Here is a 19456-nt window from a genome sequence, read left to right as displayed (position 1 = left end):
TTCTGCTGTGTGACATGCCTCTGAGCCTGGCTGTCAATAAAGTCTTCATCCTTGTAAAAAATGTAGCATTGTTGGCCAGGTGCAGTGGCTCACGCCTGTAATCCCAGCACTTTGGAAGGCCAAGGTGAGTGGATCACTTGAGGTCAGGAGTTCGAGACCAGCCTGGCCAACATGGGGAAACCTTGTCTCTAATAAAAATACAAAAATTACCCGGGCATGGTGGCGGGTGCCTGTAATCCCAGCTACTCAGGAGGCTGAGGCAGGATAATTGCTTGAACCTGGGAGGCAGAGGTTGCAGTGAGCCAAGATGGCGCCATTGCACTCCAGCTTCAGTGACAGAGCAGGACTCCGCCCCCATCCCCCAAAACCAAAAAAGAATGTAGCATTGTGCCTAACACATCAAGTGTTCTATAAATGGTGCCTACTAGTATTATTGGTTTGTTTCATTTCTCTCTCTTTTTTTTTTTTTTGAGACGGAGTCTCGCTCTGTAGCCCAGGCTAGAGTTCAGTGGTGCAATCTCGGCTCACTGCAAGCTCCGCCTCCCGGGTTCATGCCATTCTCCTGCCTCAGCCTCCCGAGTAGCTGGGACTACAGGTACCCGCCACCACGCCCAGCTAATTTTTTGTATTTTTAGTAGAGACGGGGTTTCACCGTGTTAGCCAGGATGTTCTCGATCTCCTGACCTCGTGATCCGCCTGCCTCGTTTCTCTATTTTTTAAACTCATTGTAGGCAGGGACAACACAGTAAACTTTTAAGTCTCATGATATTCAATACATTGCTGAGTAATAATAGACATTAACCTTTGCTGACTAATTAGAGATTATGCATTTTTGGTAAAAAAAAAAAACACAGAGATACAATGTAACAAAATTATAGGGAAAAGAAAAAGATACTTTCTGGAATAATTTATATTTCAGGGGAAGAAGCAATGTTTCTATTAACCATTTTCTATTATAATTTTAGTCTCTCTGGAATGAGTCATGAAAAGTAACATCTACATACATTTTTTGTGCAAAATTCTCAAGTGTCAAGATTGTCAGTTCATAAGACAAAAGCAACATATCAAGAAGTTTTTGGGCCATGTGCGGTGGCTCACGCCTCCAATCCCAGAACTCTGGGAGGCTGAGGCCAAGGCGGGCAGATCATCTGAGGTCAGGAGTTCGAGACAAGCCTGGCCAACATGGTGAAACCCTGTCTCTACTAAAAATACAAAAATTAGCTGGGCATGGTGGCACGTGCCTGTAATCCCAGCTACTTGGGAGGCTGAGGCAGGAGAATCGCTGAACCTGGGAGGTGGAGGTTGCAATGAGCCAAGATCATGCCACTGCATTCCAGCCTGGGCAACGGAGCAAGACTCCATCTCAAAAACAAAAAATATACCAAAAAACCAAAATACAATTAAAATCAAGACTCTACAGGAAGCACAGGCTCAGGAGCAAAGGGATATCCGAGTCATGTGGACGAGTATGCCAGCATCCTGACAGGAAGTTTTAGGGTCAGAAGAAGAAACATCAGCCCATCCAAAACCTACTTCAAGGTGTCCACTGATAAGGGGCATCTGTCCCAGCTCTGGAGCCAACTACTGCCTCCACAGGCCTCTTTTAATCTGTCTTCTCTTTGACTATGTGGTCACACAGAAGATTGTTAACTAGAAGTAAAAGCCTGTTTGGGGCTCATTAAGTAGAAAACTGCCAATATAAAATATCTGGGCCTGCTGGTTTGGTTGGGGTCTAGTGTGAAATAGTCTGAGAAAGATTTCTTCCAGGCAAGATGAATGAGAGCAGAGCCCTAGAGGATAGGCTGGCACAGTGCTGTTGAAAAATCGACTGCACAATGACCTACAGAGATGACGGCAGACACAAAGTAAAACCACCTTACTTTATTAATATGACCGTCTGCTCTGGCTCCCATCACTTGTGGCTCCTTCCACATTCTAATTTTATTCTCTTCTTGCCTCACAAGTTCTCTCTTTCATCTGTATTTCACTATATTAGTCTGTTTATTTTTTAAATCAGGAAGAATGGTGTTAATAAAAGACTTTATGTTTGAACAGAAACCTATATAACCACAAGAGGTTAACTGATAGAGACAACGGGACTTAAACTAAGTGAGTAGCTGTGGGGAAAGGGATAGGGGAGGTGGAGAATGACCAAAGTTTATATTTGGACAGTAGAAAGCAAATCTAAGTTCCCCAGTGCACAGAGATCTGGAGAGAAAGCCGCTCCAGAACTGAGCAATGTTAGTTTTCCAGGGACAAAGTATATTCACTTTATCTTCACAGGTTTCCTTTTTCTCCATAGAATGAAGGACTGACTTACTCTAGGTCTCCCGTTAGAGAATTCCCTCCATTCCATTAAAGAGGCTGTTATGATGTTATGTTAGTACATGCCTGAAAGTACAAATGACCATCAAATGTTGCAATGGAGGAGTTTTTTGCTTTCTCCCATAGCCTTGTTTAGAATCTCCACTTTGGAGAAATTTCCGTATTCCTATCTCAATCGATTCACTATTAAAATTTTCTAAGACATTTAAGAAGTACTAACAATCTGTCACGAACTCTTTCAAAAAAACAGAAGGGAAGAGAACATCTCCTAACTCACTCTATGAGGTCACTTTTATCCTGATAACAAAACCAGGGGAAGGCATTAAAACAAAAAAAAACTATAAATCATCCTTTCTGAATATAATGCAAAAATCTTCAACAAAATACTAGCAACCTAAGCCCAGTAACATATAAAAAGGATTATATACCATTACCAAGTAGAATTTATCCCAGAAACATTAGTTTAACATGAAAATCAATGTGATATACCATATTAATAGTACATTAAAATATTAGTATAAAAGACAAAAAACACATGATCATCTCAATAGACTCAGAAAAAGCATGTCACAAAATATATAATACTCTCATGATAAAAAATACTAAATAAACTGGAAACAGAAGGGATCTTCCTCAATGTGATAAAGGCACTCACAGCTTAAATCGCACTTGATGAGAGAGAAAAGCTTCCCCTCTAAGATTAGGAGCAAGATAAGTAAGTCTGCTCTTGCTATCTTTTAGTCAACACTGTACTGGCAGGTCTAGCCACGGCAATTAGGCAAAGAAAAAATCCAGATTAAAAAGGAAGAAGTAAACCTATATTTGCAGATGACATTATACTGTATAGAGAAAATCCTAAGGAATCCATTGACAGAATTACTAAATGAGTTCAGCAAGGTTGCAAGATACAAGATCAATAAACAAAAATCATCTGCATTTCTGTAACTAGCAATAAACAGTCTGAAACTAAAGAAAATACCATTTACAATAGCATCAAAAGGAATAGAATACATAAGAATGAAATTAACACTGAAAGGTATAAAACATCGCTGAACGAAATAGGACCTAAACAAGGGGAAAGACATCACATGCTCAGGGGTTAAAATACTTAATATTTTTGTTTGTTTATTTTTGAGACGGTCTTGCTCTGTCGCCCAGGCTGGAGTGCAATGGCGTGATCTTGGCTTACTACGACCTCTGCCTCCCAGGAACAAGCAGTTCTCCTGCCTGAGCCTCCAAAGTAGCTGGGATTACAGGCATGCACCACCACGCCCAGCTAATTTGTTGTATTTTTAGTAGAGACGGGGTTTCACCATGTTGGCCAGGCTGGTCTTGAACTCCTGACCGCAGGTGATCTGCCCCCCCCCTCGACCTCCCAAAGTGCTGGGATTACAGGCATGAGTCACTGTGCCAAGCTTTTTTTTTTTTTTTTAATTTATTATTTCCATAGGTTTTTGGGGAACAGGTTGTATTTGGTTACATGAGTAAGTTCTTTAGTAGTGATCTGTGAGATTTTGGTGTACCCATCATCCTAGCAGTACACAGTGAACCCAATTTGTAGTCTGAAAAGACATGTTATTTTCTATAGTCTTAAGCAGGAAATCCAAAGTGCTTCAGACTAATTAATAACCTTATACTTACTCTGGCAGAAGTTTATATTTCTCCAAATCAATTTCTGGAAAAAACGTGTCACTTTCAAAGTCTTGCATGATCCTTGTCACAAATAGTTTAAGATGGCCTGGGTGATTCATGGCTTCCTTTGAAATGAAACAACATCAGTTTTCTTAATGTGTGTCAAAAGACAAAGAAACTCTAAGATTTATGTTTAGTTAAGTTTATACTAGGTATTAAAAATATGCTTGGTGCTGCCAAAGCATATTATTGAAATATACTATTCTTTCATCTGGGGTGCTGCAAAGTATGCCTTAGTTATATTCAGAATGACACTAACCATTATCAATAATTATGAGAGACTGAGTTTAAATATAGTCTGGCCTCCAGTTTGCTTACAAGAACTTTTTAATTTAAGCATTCTCTTTTATTGTTTTCCCTTTGGCTGTTTAGAGTTAAGAGCCCCAAATTATCTAGTTGCTCTCCATAGAAAAATTTCCATAAACATGTATGAATAAGATAGTACAATTTAATGAGACCTTGACTATGGAAAACCCCGAGCATACTTAATACATATACATAAAATTTCGTAATGCTTCCAATTCTCAGAAGATAATTACAATGCTAGTAGATAATTTTTCTGCTTCTTGGTGCTAACAATTGTATTAACATTTGGCTTTATATTGTACATGACTTTTCTAACTACTGCCTAAAATATGGTTGATAATTTCTACAGAAAAAGTTGCCCTAGAATGAGTGTATTAAAATTTTCATTCATAAAAAGTATGTCTTAATTGCAATTCTAAGAAAGCAGTAATTCTTGATCTCAGATAGTTTATAGAAAAGAAAAATACACACACACACACACACACACACACACACACACACACACACACAACAAATCCAAGTGTTTATTTTTAAAATTCCAAATAAGGGTACAGAACAAATTTCACTTTTTATTTTCAATATATAATTTTATATTAAATCATTTATTATCTTTGCTACAACCAAATAGATGCTCTACTAATTCTTACCGTACCAAAAATTTAAAAAGTGGAATGCAGACTCCCCCCTTATCTGCAGTTTCACTTTCCAGTTTGTTATCTGTGGTCAACTGTGGTCTGAAAATATTAACTGGAAAATTCCAGAAATAGTTCATAAGATTTAAATGACATGCTGTTCTAAGTAGTGTGAAGAAATCTTGAGCCATTCTGCTCTGTCCTGCCTAGGGCGTGAATTATCCCTTTGTCCTGCACATGCTGTCTATGTTACCTGCCCCTTAGTCACTTAGGAGCTGTCTGGATTATCAGATTGACTGTGGTGGTGAAGTTCTACATTAAAGTTGATTATAAGCCGGGTGCAATGGCTCATGCCTATAATCCCAGCACTTTGGGAGGCCGAGGCAGGTGGATCACCTGAAGTCAGGAGTTTGAGACCTGCCCGACCAACATGGAGAAACTCCGTCTCTACTAAAAATACAAAATTAGCTGGGCGTGGTGGCGCATACCTGTAATCCCAGCTACTCGGGAGGCTGAGGCAGGAGAATCACTTGAACCCGGGAGACGGAGGTTGCGGTGAGCCAAGACTGCGCCATTGCACTCCAGCCTGGGCAAAAATTGCGAAACTCCGTCTCAAAAAAAAAAAAAAAAAAAAAAAAAGTTGATTATACAAGGCAAACCTTCTGTAAAGGGAGTGATGGTAAATATTTTAGGCTCTGAGGGCCATAGGGTTTCCTACCTTTGCAGGCCACAGACAGAACTGAATGAATGGGTGGGGCTGTGTTCCACTGAAACTTTCTTTACAAAAATAGGCTGGGAGGTCCGATTTGGCCCATAGAAGATAAGCCTGAATATGATATCTACAAGCTGTTGTGATGTGAGGCAGGTGTAAAAATACCATTCGAAGGTTCTACTTCCTATTTATCTATATGTAGATTTATCATATTATATAAAGGCATTTACGTACTTATATTGCTTAAAGAATACATTTTCAAGTGACTATGGTAATGAATCATTCAAAGTGTGGTAGGCACTGAACAAAATAAATAACTTGTTTTCTTAGAAGAAATTCATACTTGGATAAAAATATCAAGAAAAAATGTCCCTTTTCTTCTATTACAAATGGGGAAAATAAGAGGTTCTAGAAACAGGAGCCCAAGAAACTGAGAGTTTGTTTTTTTTTTTTTTTTTGAGACAGAGTCTCACTCTGTTACCCAGGCTGGAGTGCAGTGGCATGATCTCAGCTTACTGCAACCTCTGCCCCCCATGTTCAAGTGATTTTCCCACCTCAGCCTCCCAAGTAGCTGGGACTACAGGGGCCCGCGCCCACACACAACTAATTTTTGTATTTTTAGGAGAGATGGAGTTTCACCATCTTGGCCAAGCTGGTTTTTAGATCCTGACCTCAAGCAATCCACCCGCCTTGGCCTCCCAAAGTGCTGGGATTACAGGCATCGGCCTACCTCTTCTTTCTAAAATAATTTCACTGTATATATCTTACCACAAGACCACCCACATGGCAGAAACTAGATTTTTCTTCCTCCTCATAAATGTTAATTTTTCATTGGTGTTTTAAAAGGCAAAGAATTCTATTTGTTATCCTCAAAAATTTTAAAGCTGGAAGTCATTTGGTATTAAAAAAGAGGTATATTGGCCGGGCGCAGTGGGTCACGCCTGTAATCCCAACACTTTGGGAGGCTGAGGTGCGTGGATCAGCAGGTCAGGAGATTGAGACCATCCTGGCTAACACAGTGAAACCCCGTCTCTACTAAAAATACTAAAAAATTAGCCAGGTGTGGTGGCATGCGCCTGTAGTCCCAGCTACTCAGGAGGCTGAGGCAGGAGAATGGCATCAATCCGGCAGGTGGAGCTTGCAGTGAGCCGAAGATCGTGTCACTGCACTCCAGCCTGGGCGACCGAGTCTTGACAGAGTGAGACTCCGTCTCAAAAAAACAAAAACAAAACAAAAAAAAATTGGTTGAAGAAGTTTTCTGCTTGTAATAAATTCATATACATCTAGTTAGTGTATATCAACTGAGAGCCCCAACCCTTTCTCAGTAAGAGATATATTCATCCTGAAAGACAAAGGCATAACTCAGTGTATCTAGGGTACATTCAGGGAGTAGAAACCAGTGCAATGCAAGTACAATTCTCAGGAAAAGATTTGGAATGGATTTTAAATTGGAAACATCAATTATTCTTTGATTTGAAAGTAGACTGGTATTGGGGAGATGTTGGTCACAGGATACAAAATTTCAGTTACGTAGGAGGAGTAAGTTCAAGAGATCTATTGTACAACATCTATTATTTTAGTTAGTAACAAATGTATTCTTGAAAATTGCTAAGAGAGTAGACTTTAAGTGTTCTTACCACATAAAATAAGTGGGTAACACATGTTAATTAGCTCCATTTAGCCATTCTACAACGTATACACATTTCAAAACAACATGTTGTACATTATATATATATATATATATATATATATATATACAATTATTTGCCAATTAAAAAGATAAATAGGCTGGGTGTGGTGGTTCACGCCTGTAATCCCAGCACATTGGGAGGTCAATTGCCTGAACCCAGGAGTTTGAGACCGGCCTGGGCAACATGGCAAAATCCTGACTCTACAAAATATACAAAAATTAGCCAGGCACGATGGTGTGTGCCTATAATCCCAGCTACTTGGGAGGAAAGGTGGGAGGATTGCTTGGGCCTTGGAGCTCGAGGCTACAGTGAGACAGTGCCACTGCACGCTAGCCTGGGTGACAAAGCAAGACCCTGTCTCAAAAATAAATGAATAAATAAAAAAGGCTGATACAGACTAAAATATTTATTTTTGCATTTCTGTTTAGTTTGTATAGTATCAAACAACAAATAATTTGAACTAACAACAAGTAATTTACAGTACAGATAATGTGCTGCTTCCTATACTCATGGCTTAATTTTTTAAAGGTTCAGACAATGAGTTATACCTGTTTCTTCCACTTCCTTTAAATGGCAAGGAAGCTGAAAGAAAGTAGAATAGAACATTTGTTTTTATTTACCAACAACTACACTTACCTTATAAACAGAACTGCCACCAACTATCCAGACCATGTCTACTTTACTTGCTAATTCTGGTTGTTCAGTAAGTTTTAAGGCATCATCTAGACTTCTGGAAAGAAAATGAGCTCCTTGTGGAGGTTCCCTAAGGTTAAAAAAAGAATTCCACAAAATGTTTGTAAAATCCATCCATACTAGTCAAATAATCTGACTAAGAAGCAGTGACTATAGAACTAAAATCATCATAAATATGAATCCTTTCAACAAAAAGCACTTAACATCAGTATGGCCTCTGACCAATAATTTAACCTACATTTGTACATCTGTGGTTCACAATGAATCATAAAACCATGTGATATCTTGTGATATCTCTGGTGGAAAAACATCAGAATAGTAGTTATTTCTGGAGGGGTGGGATAAAGATTAACTTGGACAGGGCAGGAGAGAACTTTCTGGGGGTGATAGGTAATATTCTATATCTTTGATAGGGCTGGGGTTACACAGGTGTATACATTTATCAAAACTTAGCAAATGTACATTTAAGACTTGTGCCTTATGTAATATTTACTTCAGAAAAAAACTGTAAAGAAAGACTGAATCATTTTACTTATTTATTTATTTATGAATGAGACGGAGTCTCGCTCTGTCGCCCAGGCTGGAGTACAGTGGCGCGATCTCAGCTCACTGCAAGCTCCGCCTCCCAGGTTCATGCCATTCTCCTGCCTTAGCTTCCCGAGTAGCTGGGACTACAGGTGCCTGCCACCACGCCCGGCTAATTTTTTGTATTTTTAGTAGAGACGGGGTTTCACCGTGTTAGCCATGATGGTCTCAATCTCCTAACCTGCTGATCTGCCTGCCTTGGCCTCCCAGAGTTCTGGGATTACAGGCGTGAGCCACTGCACCCGGCCAAGACTGAATCATTAATGGTATGAATGATGAAGTATTTAGGTGGAAATATACTAATGTCTGCAGTTTATTATGAAATGCAAAAATGAACAAGACCAATTGATGGATGAAATGTGATGAAACTAGTAGAGTAAAATGTTAATGGTAGATCTAGGTGGTGAGTTTACTGTAATGTTCTTTCTGTATGTGTGAAGATTTTCCTAATATTAGAAAAAGAGTGATATGTTTGAATGACTGCAGAAAAGCTTGGAATGACATTCAGACTGTTAATATGTTGTTACCTTTGGGAATGGGGAAAGGATTTATGTTTCAAACAATACAGGAATGGGTGAAGTATTAAAAAATGAGCTTATTATTACTTATGTAATTAAAATCCAAAAGGGAAGAAGTTAATTAATTTCAGTGTTTACTCAGGGGTGGTCCAATACTTTGGCTTCACTTGGCCACACTGGAAGAATTGTCTTGGGCCACACATACAATACACAAACATTAACAATAGCTCATGAGCTTTAAAAAAAAAAAAAAAAGATCTGTGCATAATGTTTTAAGAAAATTTACTAATTTGTGTTGGGCAGCATTCAAAGCCATCCTGGGCCACACTGAGGCCTGCGGGCCGCGGGCTGGACAAGCTTGGTTTACATTGACTAGCTTAGTCCCTCCCAATCTCTGAAACTACTTTGTTGGTCGTGGTGGGGGTTGCAATTCCCTTTATAAATGATGAAACAGGTAGAACTAGGCTTTCATAGTAATTAGATACACAACAGAAATTACAATTCCCTGTCAAGTTTTTAGCCTGGTGCTTTAACAAGATTATATAATTGCCCTTGAACTCATAGTTATAAAAAGGATTAATCAAGAATAGGGACTATTCATTCTCTTGATTGCCTCCTCCCTCTCCCTCCTCATATAAATTTTACTTATTTTACTCTGTCATTCTTAAAAGAATTAGGTTAGAGCAAAGAATATACTTTGACTCAGGCTGGAAAAAGACATGGTGGCCAGGGAGAAGTTAAATAAGCCCAGGTATCTCCTAAGGTATCAGGGCAGTTGCAGGGACCAGGTTGGATTAGGCTCTTCAGGGAGAGAACTCAATCTAGAAGAAACAAAGATTTGGAGTTGGGAGAGAAGAGAGTTTAGTTAATAAACAGATGATGGCCAAAACAGAGCCGTGACAGTGTTAGTAAGTACAGCTGTGAAGACTTCCTTGCCCTTTTTTGTAGTGAGTATGGAAAAGAAAGTGAAGAACAGATTAGCCAGGCGTGGTGGCTCACGCCTGTAATCCCAGCACTTTGGGAAGCTGAGATGGGCGGATCACGGGAGGTCAGGAGTTCCAGACCAGCCTGGCCAACAAAGTGAAACCCCGTCTCTATTAAAAATAGAAAAATTAGCTGGGCATGGTGGCATGTGCCTGTAATCTCAGGTACTTGGGAGGCTCAGACAGGAGAATCGCTTGAATCCAGGAGACAGAGTTTGCAGTGAGCCGAGATTGTGCCACTGCACTCCAGCCTGGGCGAGACAGCGAGACTCTGTCTCAAAAAAAACCAACTCCACTCCCCCCTTCCCCCAAAAAAACCCAAATTAAATATAGCGCAAAGTTAGAGATTTAAGTTAGTGCAAAGGTATGAAGAATATGCTTCCGTAAAATGTGGCTATTTAGCAGTTTAGAGGTAAGTATCACAGGAAACACTGGACCTCTAGGTGGGTAAAAAAGAACATGCAAAAAGCTGAGCTACTGTTTGAGTTCATCAGCCCTTACATGGCACAAGCGCTAGAAATACAGTAAATGACAAATAGCAAGCATCCAATATAGTCGCATATTTCACTGCTGAATTTCTTTCCTATAATTATTTTAAACCAATCTAGATTGGATTCCCTGACAAAGGAGAGTTGGTATGTAGTAGCATATGTATTCTTTGTTAAGAAATGTGTGGACATTTCTTTGTGATTGAGTCTTGAAGGTTTGCATGAAGACTAAATGAGATAATGTACACACTGCATTTAACTGGCAATTGTACGTGGTACTATCATTCCTTTTTATAGATGAGGAAATTGACGCTGAATGGTTAAGAAACTACTGGTCACACAGCCGGGAAATGATGGACCTCCGAGTTGAACTCCAGCAGATTTGACTTTGAACCTTGAGCTGCAATTTGTTACATGGACAAAAGACTCAGTTGGTGCCTGTGGGCTACAGGGTCCTCCGATTCAGGGGCCCTTAAACATCAGAATGGTGGGGCTTAGATTAGGCAGAACCCTCTGACTCTTGTCTTCTGGCCTTATCTGATTATCTCGGGTGCCATATAAACATTATCCTTTTTCACTGTTCCTGATGTGAGGACTGCCGATGGAATTCTTGCTCAATTTCCCCGAGGAGTGTTGGGAAACCACTTAAAAACAAAAAACCCTGAAATGGAATAGTGTCTTAACCAGAACGCAAAAATACATCCTCAATTTAAGACCCTTCATACTGAGCCTTTAAAAATGGGGTTCCCTACTAAGCCATACCTCATTTTACTGTGCTTCACAGATATTAAGGTGTTTTTCTTTTTTACAAATTGAAGGTTTGTGCCAACCCTGCACTGAGCAGGTCTATTGGTGAAGCTTTTCCAACAGCATGTGTTCACTTTGTATCTCTGTTACCTTTTGGTAATTTCCACAATATTTCAGGCTTTTTCATTATTAAAATACGTTTTGGGGATCTTGCTGTTACTGTTGCAAGTAACTGTTATGGGGTGCCATAAATCATGCCCTTTTAAGATGGTGAATCGATACATGTTATGTGTTCTGACAGCTCCACTAACTGGCTATTCCTGTTTCTCTCCCCCTCTTCTGGCCTCCCAATTCCCTGAGACACAACAATATTGAAATGAGGCCAATTAATAACCCTACAATGGCCTCTAAGCGTACAAGTGAAAGGAAGAGTCGCATATTTCTCATGTAAAATCAAAAGCTAGAAATGATTATGCTTAGTGAAGGAGGCACATCAAAGCCAAGACAGGCCAAAAGCCATGCCTCTTGCATCTAACAGCCAAGTTGTAAATACAAAAGAAAAGCTCTTGAAGGAAATTGGAAGTGCTATTCCAGTGAAAATGTGAATGGTAAGAAAGCAAACAGCCTGGCCAGGCGCGGTGGGTCACGCCCGTAATCCCAGCACTTTGGGAGGCCGAGGTGGGCGGATCACGAGGTCAGGAGATCGAGACCATCCTGGCTAACACAGTGAAACCCCGTCTCTACTAAAAATACAAAAAAGTGTATGCCTGGCTAGGCATGGTGGCAGGTGCCTGTAGTCCCAGCTACTTGGGGGGCTGAGGCAGGAAAATGGCGTGAACCCAGGAGGTGGAGCTTGCAGTGAGCTGAGATCACGCCACTGCACTCTCCAGCCTGGGCGAAAGAGCGAGACTCTGTCTCAAACAAAAACAAAAACAAAAAAGCAAACAGCCTTATTGCTGATGTAGAGAAAGCTGAGTGGTCTGGATAGATCAAACCAGCCACAGTACCTTATGCGAAAGCCCAATCTAGAACAAGGCTTTAACCCTCTTTTATTCTGTAAAGGCTGAGAGAGGTGAGAAAGCTATAGAAGAAAAGTTTGAAACTAGCAAGGGTTTGGTCCATGACGTTTAAGGAAAAAGCTGTCTCCATAAGAAAAAAGTGCAAGGTGAAGCAGCAAGTGCTAATGTAGAAGCTGCAGCAAGTTTATCCAGAAGATCTGGCTAAGATCATTGATGAAGGTGGCTACACTAAGAACAGATTTTCAATGGAGACAAAATAGCCTGCTATTCAAGGAAGATGCCATCTAGGACTTCATAGCTATAAAGGAGAAGTCAATGCCTAGTTTCAAAGAACAGGCTGATTCTCTTGTTAGGAGCTAATGCAAGCTGATGACTTTCAGTGGAAGCCAATGCTCATTTACCATTCTGAAAATCCCAGGGCCTTTAAGAATTATGCTAAATATACTCTGCCTGTGTATTAGAAATGGAACAACGAAGTTTGGATGACAGCACGTCTGTTTATAGCATGGTTCACTAAATATTTAAAGCCTCCTGTTGAGACCTACTTCTCAGGAAGGAAGATTCCTTTCAAAATATTCCTGCTCATTCTGCAGCCCATGGATCAAGGAGTAATTTTGACTTTCAAGTCTTATTATTTAAGAAATACATTTTGTAAGGCCGTAGCTGCAATAGCCTCTGATGGATCTGGGTAAAGTAAATGGAAAACCTTCTAAAAAGGATTCACTATTCTAGATGGCATTAACAACATTCATGATTCATAGGAGATCAAAATATCAACATTAACAGAAGTTTGGAGTTAGTTGATTCCAACCCTCATGATGGCTTTGAGGGGTTTAAGACTTCGGGGGTGGAAATAACTGCAGATGTGGTGGAAACGGCAAGAGAACTAGAATTAGAAGTGGAACCTGGGCTGGGTGTGGTGGCTAATGCCTGTAATCCCAGCACTTTGGGAGGCCGAGGTGGACGGATCACGAGGTCAGGAGATGGAGATCATCCTGGCTAACACAGTGAAACCCTGTCTCTACTAAAAAATACAGAAAACTAGCAGGCGTGGTGGCGGGCACCTGTAGTCCCAGCTACTAGGGAGGCTGAGGCAGGAGAACGGTGTGAACCCGGGAGGCGGAGCTTGCAGTGAGCTGAGATCGGGCCACTGCACTCCAGCCTGGGCCACAGGCAAGACTCCATCTCAAAAAAAAAAAAAAAAAAAGGTGGGGCCTGAAGATGGGATGGAATTGCTGGAATCTCATGATAAAATGTCAATGGATAAGGAATTACTTCTTATGGATGAGCAAAGAAACTGGCTTCTTGAGATGAAATCTACTCCCAGTGAAGATGCTGTGAACATTGTTGACCACAAAAAGATTTAGAATACTATGCAAACTAAGTTAATAAAGCAACAGCAAGGTTTGAGAGGATTGATTCCCATTTTGAAAGAAATTCTGTTGTGGGTAAAATCCCATAAAATAGCATCACATGCTCCAGAAAAATCTTTCTTCAAAGGAAGAGTCTATCAATGTGGCAAACTTCGTTCTTGTTTTAAGAAATTGCCACAGCCACCCCAGCCTTCAGCAATCATCACCTTTATCAGTCAGCAACCATCAATATCAAGGCAAGACACTCCATAGTGAGAAGATTATGACCCACTGAAGGCTCGGATGATTGTTAGCATTTTCCAGTCATATTTTAACTAAGGTACATACATTTTTTAAAGATATACTATTGCACATCTATTAGACTATCAGTATAGTGTAAATATAACTTTTATATGCACTGAGAAAAAATTTATGTGACTACCTATATTGTGATATGCTTTATTTATTGCAGTGGTCTGGAACTGAACCTGCAGTGTCTCTGAGGTATGCTTATATTAAAAATTGGGTATGATCCAGCCTCATAATGGAATACTATGCAGCCACTAAAAATATTTACAGGACTTTATTTTCTAATATATTGAGGGAAAAAGAGGTGGGTTACAAAGTGGTACTATGTGGGATGGTTCTATTTTTATAAATCACCTATGTACTATTCATTCTGTGATTTTTGAATCCCTACTTTGCTAGGGGTTATGCTAGATTCTGGGGATAGAGATAAAATATGCAGTCCCTGAACTCAAAGAGATTGTGATAGCAGTCGGAAATATCTCAGCAGTGACTATAATGTATGAAAGGACATACAACGAAGACATGCAGAGGACGCTATACAGGAACGCAGGGCCGGGGTGATGAGGGAGAATACTCCTCAGGGCATGATTCCTTAACTGAGTGTCAAAGGAGATAAAAACATGTGCAAAGGCACAGGCATGACAGACTACAACCGAAGTGTAGTATAGAATTTTATTTTAATCATACTAAAGTTATTTAATACAAGAAAGCTCTGAGAAAGTTGAGGGTAGAAGAAAAGTAAACTATGGTGAGGTTTAAAACAGGGTAGGCCGAACGCGGTGGCTCACGCCTGTAATCCCAGCACTTTGGGAGGCTGAGGTGGGCAGATCACCTGAGGTCAGGAGTTCGAGACCAGCCTGGCCAACATGGAGAAACCCCATTTCTACTAAAAAACACAAAAATTAGCTGGGCATGGTGGCACATGCCTGTTATCCCAGCTACTTGGGAGGCTGAGGCAGGAGAATTGCTTGAGCCAGGGAGGTGGAGGCTGCAGTGAGCCGCGATCACACCACTGCCCTCTGGCCTGGGTGACAGTGGGTCACTCTTGTCATACCCAACTAAATCAGAGTTGAGGGGCCAGGGGAAAAAAGCACTCAGGGTATAAAACATTGCTCCAAGAATGTAATTCTCTGTGAGCCTGACTGCTGGAACTGCTTGTTGTAACCTGAAACCAGTTTTATCTATAGCTTCTGAGACAACTTGCTGCAACTCTAGAACTGATTTTGCCCACCACTCACTGCTCGCCAGTCAGAGTTTGCTAGCTCCCCCAAACCTTAGTAGTGCCAATGAACTTTCTCAACGAGCAGTAACATTTCTCCTTTTAAATAAAACCTCTAACCTTCCCTTTGTTCTTCAGACATATGGAAGGTCACTTGTCTGCATGTATGCCCTAAACTGCAATTTTTTCTTCCCAAACAAAATGTTAAATTTAGAGATTCATCGCAACATTTTTATTTTGCCTTTGATAATACTAAAAGGTTGGGACAGCAGAGCAAGGTGAAGATAGAAAAAAAAGGAATCCAGAATCAAGTCAGGGGAGATGAGAGAGTTGATTTAGGTGGCAGTGGATTTTTGTCTCAAGATGGAGGGAAACAAGAACAAAGTAATATGTTAAGGTGAAAATGAGATCATGAGTCTGTTCACCATGATTTCATTAATATTATATTAATGTGTATGTTCTATAAGATATAAAGTAGCAAGTTTATGGGGGTGGGGGTAGGAACTGATATCTATACCCTTCTGTGTGCCAGAAACTTTACATACAAAATTTCAGTGAGTCTTCAAAATCACCCAAAAAAGTTGTCATTATTCATCTCATTTAATAGGTAAGGAAAGAGGTTCAACAAGGCTTACTTGTAACCTGCCTAAAGTCACAAAGTTATTAGGTGCCATAGTAGATATCAGAAACCAGGTCAGTGTTTGCTACTCCAAGTGTGTGAGTGGTAGGGGGAGAGAGAACTGCACCTTCAAGAAGTTTTAATCACTGTGGAGATTCTGATAGTGAGATCGTAAAAAATTATAACATGAAATTAAGTTAACTTTCGTGGATGGGAGACTATTTAAATCTTACACAATGGAGGCAATTTTGGATTTTCTAAAGATGGTGTCCAGACTACTATAGCATTACAGTAAAACTTGTTTATTTAATTTTTGGTTCCAACGAGGTTTTTTTTTTTTTTTTTGAGACGGAGTCTTGCTCTGTTGCCCAGGCTGGAGTGCAGTGGTATAGTCTTGGCTCACTGCAACTTCTGCCTCCTGGTTCAAGAGCTTCTCCTGCCTCAGCTTCCCGAGTAGCTGGGATTACAGGTGCTTGCCACCACGCCTGGCTAATTTTTGTATTTTCAGTAGAGACGGGGTTTTGCTATGTTGGCCAGGCTGGTCTTGAACACCTGACCTCGTGATCTGCCCACCTCGGCCTCCCAAAGTGCTGGGATTACAGGTGTGAGCCACTGTGCCCGGCTGGTTCCAAAGACTTTTAAAAGCCACTTTATTGATATAAATCACACACCATAACATTCACCCTTTTAAAGTGTATAGTTCAGTGACGTTTAGTAGATTCACAGAGCTGAGCAAGCATCACTCCTATCTACTTTTAGAACATTTCCATCACACCAAAAAAAAAAACATTCTGTACTCATCAGTGGCCATTCCCACCCTTCTCACCTCAAGTTCTTTTAAAGCCACAACTTGACTGTCTAGACAACTTTGGAAAAGCATTTTCCCTCAATACCTTACTTAGGAAATATTTACCCTAAATTACTATAGTGTTTGGTAGAAAATTTTGTGATCACTTTGAGGATTCAGTTTCTTCTTACATTGGGGGAGAGGGGTGAAAAATGAAGTATCTTTAGAGTTGGCATAAGCAAGTGATTTCCATGTATAAATCTCTGCCCTCTTATTCAGGACCCTGCAGTGCCTGGCACTCAGCAGCTGTTCACTATATGTGTGGGACTGACCAACAAGTAAGGAAGTGGAAGGAAGAACAACAACAAAAAAGAGCTCTAACATTTTTTACTAACTGGTATCACTATTTCCCTGGCATGCTTGATAACAAAGACTTTAAATTTTCTCAGCCTTAAAAAAAAAAGCACAAGACACCAACATATGTTATATATAAATACACAAAAAGCAACCAAACCCAATTACATGCATCACAGGAAGATCGTAAAAAAAAATTACACTCATCATATTCGAGGAGAAATGCTGGCTCAAGTGAACATCTCCCCTACTGAGATTTCTTTCTGTTTGAGCTTAAGCTAGCCATAAACAAACTTGAGTAGTATTCAAAAATATCATTAAAGAGTTTCTTGGAATGGCGATATAGTCTGTGAATTTGAAATCTACCAAGGAAAGAGATAATCAGAGCATCCTAGCAACCAGAAGAAAGAACAGCATGAAGATGGAAGCAGGCAGCAAGATGCATATCAACAAATCTGCCCCGTCGCCCAGAGGCAATCAATGCAAATATTCTATACACTTTCTTCTCGGTTTTTACCTATGCCATTCTAGGAAGAACTTGGGAGAAAATCTATGTAAGCCTGAATCCCCTTAGCCTATATAGCTGTGTAGTTCTTTCCTTCCCATAGTGTTAAACTTGACTAGGATATAGTCCTTGGTTATTCAGATACTGTATCTAGGTGTTGCTTTGAAGGCATTTTGTGGATGTGATTACAATTCAGTTTTTTTTTTAAATTTTTTTGAGACAGGATCTCACTCTGTTGCCTAGGCTGGAGCGCAGTGGTACTATCTTGGCTCACTGCAACGTCTGCCTCCTGGGAACTACAGGTACATGCCACCACGCCTGGCTAATTTGTTTGTAGAGACGGGGTTTCATTATGTTGCACGGTTGGTCTCAAACTCCTGAGCTCAAGTGATCCACCTGCCTTGGCCTTCCAAAGTGCTGGGATTGCAGGGGTTAGCCACTGTGCCCGGTCAGACTTTAATCTGAGTGGGCTGATTCAATCAGTTTAAAGGCTTTAAGAGTAGAGTTGAGGCTTTCCTGAAGAAATTTCACCTGTACCACTTCAGCCCCTGCTGGAGAATTCCAGCTTGTCCTTTCTGATGGCCCATTTTACAGATTTTTGGACTCACGTACCCAGCCCCCATAATTGTGTAAGCCAATTCCTCGCAATAAAACTCTTTAATATACCTGTATCTATCTACTACTGGTTCTGCTTCTTTGGTTGAATCTTCACCAATACACATGGGAAAAGAATACTATGACTACTGTTCCCAAGAAAGTAGTGCCCTAGGATACTGCATTCTTTTTGGTGATTATATTATTAGACTAAGAATGATTAACATGCCAGATCCCAGACCTTCCCCTTAGATCCTGATATGGTTTGGCTGTGTCTCCGCCAAAATCTCACCTTGAATTGTAATAATCCCCACATGTGAAGGGTGATACCAGGTGGAGATAAATGAATTATGGGGGGTGGTTCCCCCCATGATGTTCTCGTGATAGTTAAGTTCTCATGAGATCTGATGGTTTTATAAGGGGCCTTTCCCCCTTTGCTCGGCACTTCTCCTTCCTGCCACCATGTGAAGAAGGATGCGTTTGCTTCCCCTTCCACCATGATTTTAAATTTCCTGTGGCCTCCCCAGCCATGAGGAACTGTGAGTCAATTAAACCTCTTTCCTGTACAAATTGCCCAGTCTTGGGCAGTTCTTTATAGCAACATGAGAATGGATTAACACAGGTCCAATTCTGGCCACCCCTCAACCTCCCAAGCCATTGGAGTTGACTTCCGGGGCAGTCTTAATATGATTACCCCTCCCACTCTCCAGTCACCAGGGCATATCCAGGCTTCATGAACTACTGACTCCAACCCTGGGTTGGAGGACAGGAAAATTCTTAGCAGAGGCTAACTGGAGATACCCGCTTCTCTCCAGGATCTCTAGAACCATTTCAATACTTTGAAATGTTTTACCTTCAGACACTGGGTAATGAATGTTAAGTACAAAATATTATTGGGTATTGTGGTTAACTAGGAATAATAGAGTAGAAGATTATGATCCATTTCAGCCCATCCTAAAATTCACATTTTATTGCATTTAGGGTTGGGTCCAGAAAGGGGATCATCACTTAATTTTAGCAAGTCCCAAAAAATAGTTGTTTTGACTTTATGTGAAACTACAGGTTATTGATTACACTGTATAATTTATATTTGGGCCTACTGAATGATGGTTCAAGATAACTTGCAAATCTGATACCACAGTGAGCTATTTAATGTTTAATGTAACTTTTCAAGGTGAGGAAATCAATTACTCAGGTAGTAGAATAAGTTGTCATGTAGTATAAATAACTGCTTATTAATTTTCTATAATCACCTTTGTGATATTAAGCAGCTTCATCAATAGCTCCTTTTATACAATTTCATTTTATCATATACTGATCTCCACT

The 19456-nt window shown here is 40.3% G+C and overlaps 1 protein-coding gene and 1 long non-coding RNA gene across 3 annotated transcripts in view; one reads left to right on the top strand and one right to left on the bottom strand.

The window, feature by feature from the left end:
• Nucleotides 1-18460, top strand: part of LOC129143950 (uncharacterized) — a 30247-nt gene extending 11787 nt beyond the window's left edge. The window contains exons 2-3 of the long non-coding RNA XR_008547942.2: nt 10923-14247; nt 16957-18460. This is a non-coding gene — a long non-coding RNA (uncharacterized LOC129143950). The remainder of the gene's footprint in view (nt 1-10922; nt 14248-16956) is intronic.
• Nucleotides 1-19456, bottom strand: part of DHFR (dihydrofolate reductase) — a 28408-nt gene that overhangs the window by 3687 nt on the left and 5265 nt on the right. The window contains exons 4-5 of one of the 2 annotated variants that reach the window (XM_009448936.5): nt 7995-8121; nt 3967-4082 (exon numbers count right to left, since the gene is read on the bottom strand). In XM_009448936.5, the coding sequence (XP_009447211.1) occupies nt 3967-4082; nt 7995-8121 (243 nt within the window). The remainder of the gene's footprint in view (nt 1-3966; nt 4083-7994; nt 8122-19456) is intronic. The other variant, XR_008547941.2, reaches the window with a different exon arrangement.

This window comes from Pan troglodytes, chromosome 4, assembly GCF_028858775.2.
Source record: "Pan troglodytes isolate AG18354 chromosome 4, NHGRI_mPanTro3-v2.0_pri, whole genome shotgun sequence".
Lineage (NCBI taxonomy): Eukaryota > Metazoa > Chordata > Mammalia > Primates > Hominidae > Pan > Pan troglodytes.
The sequence above is the reverse complement of the archived record's forward strand: the minus strand, read 5'-3'. Positions and strand labels throughout refer to the sequence as shown.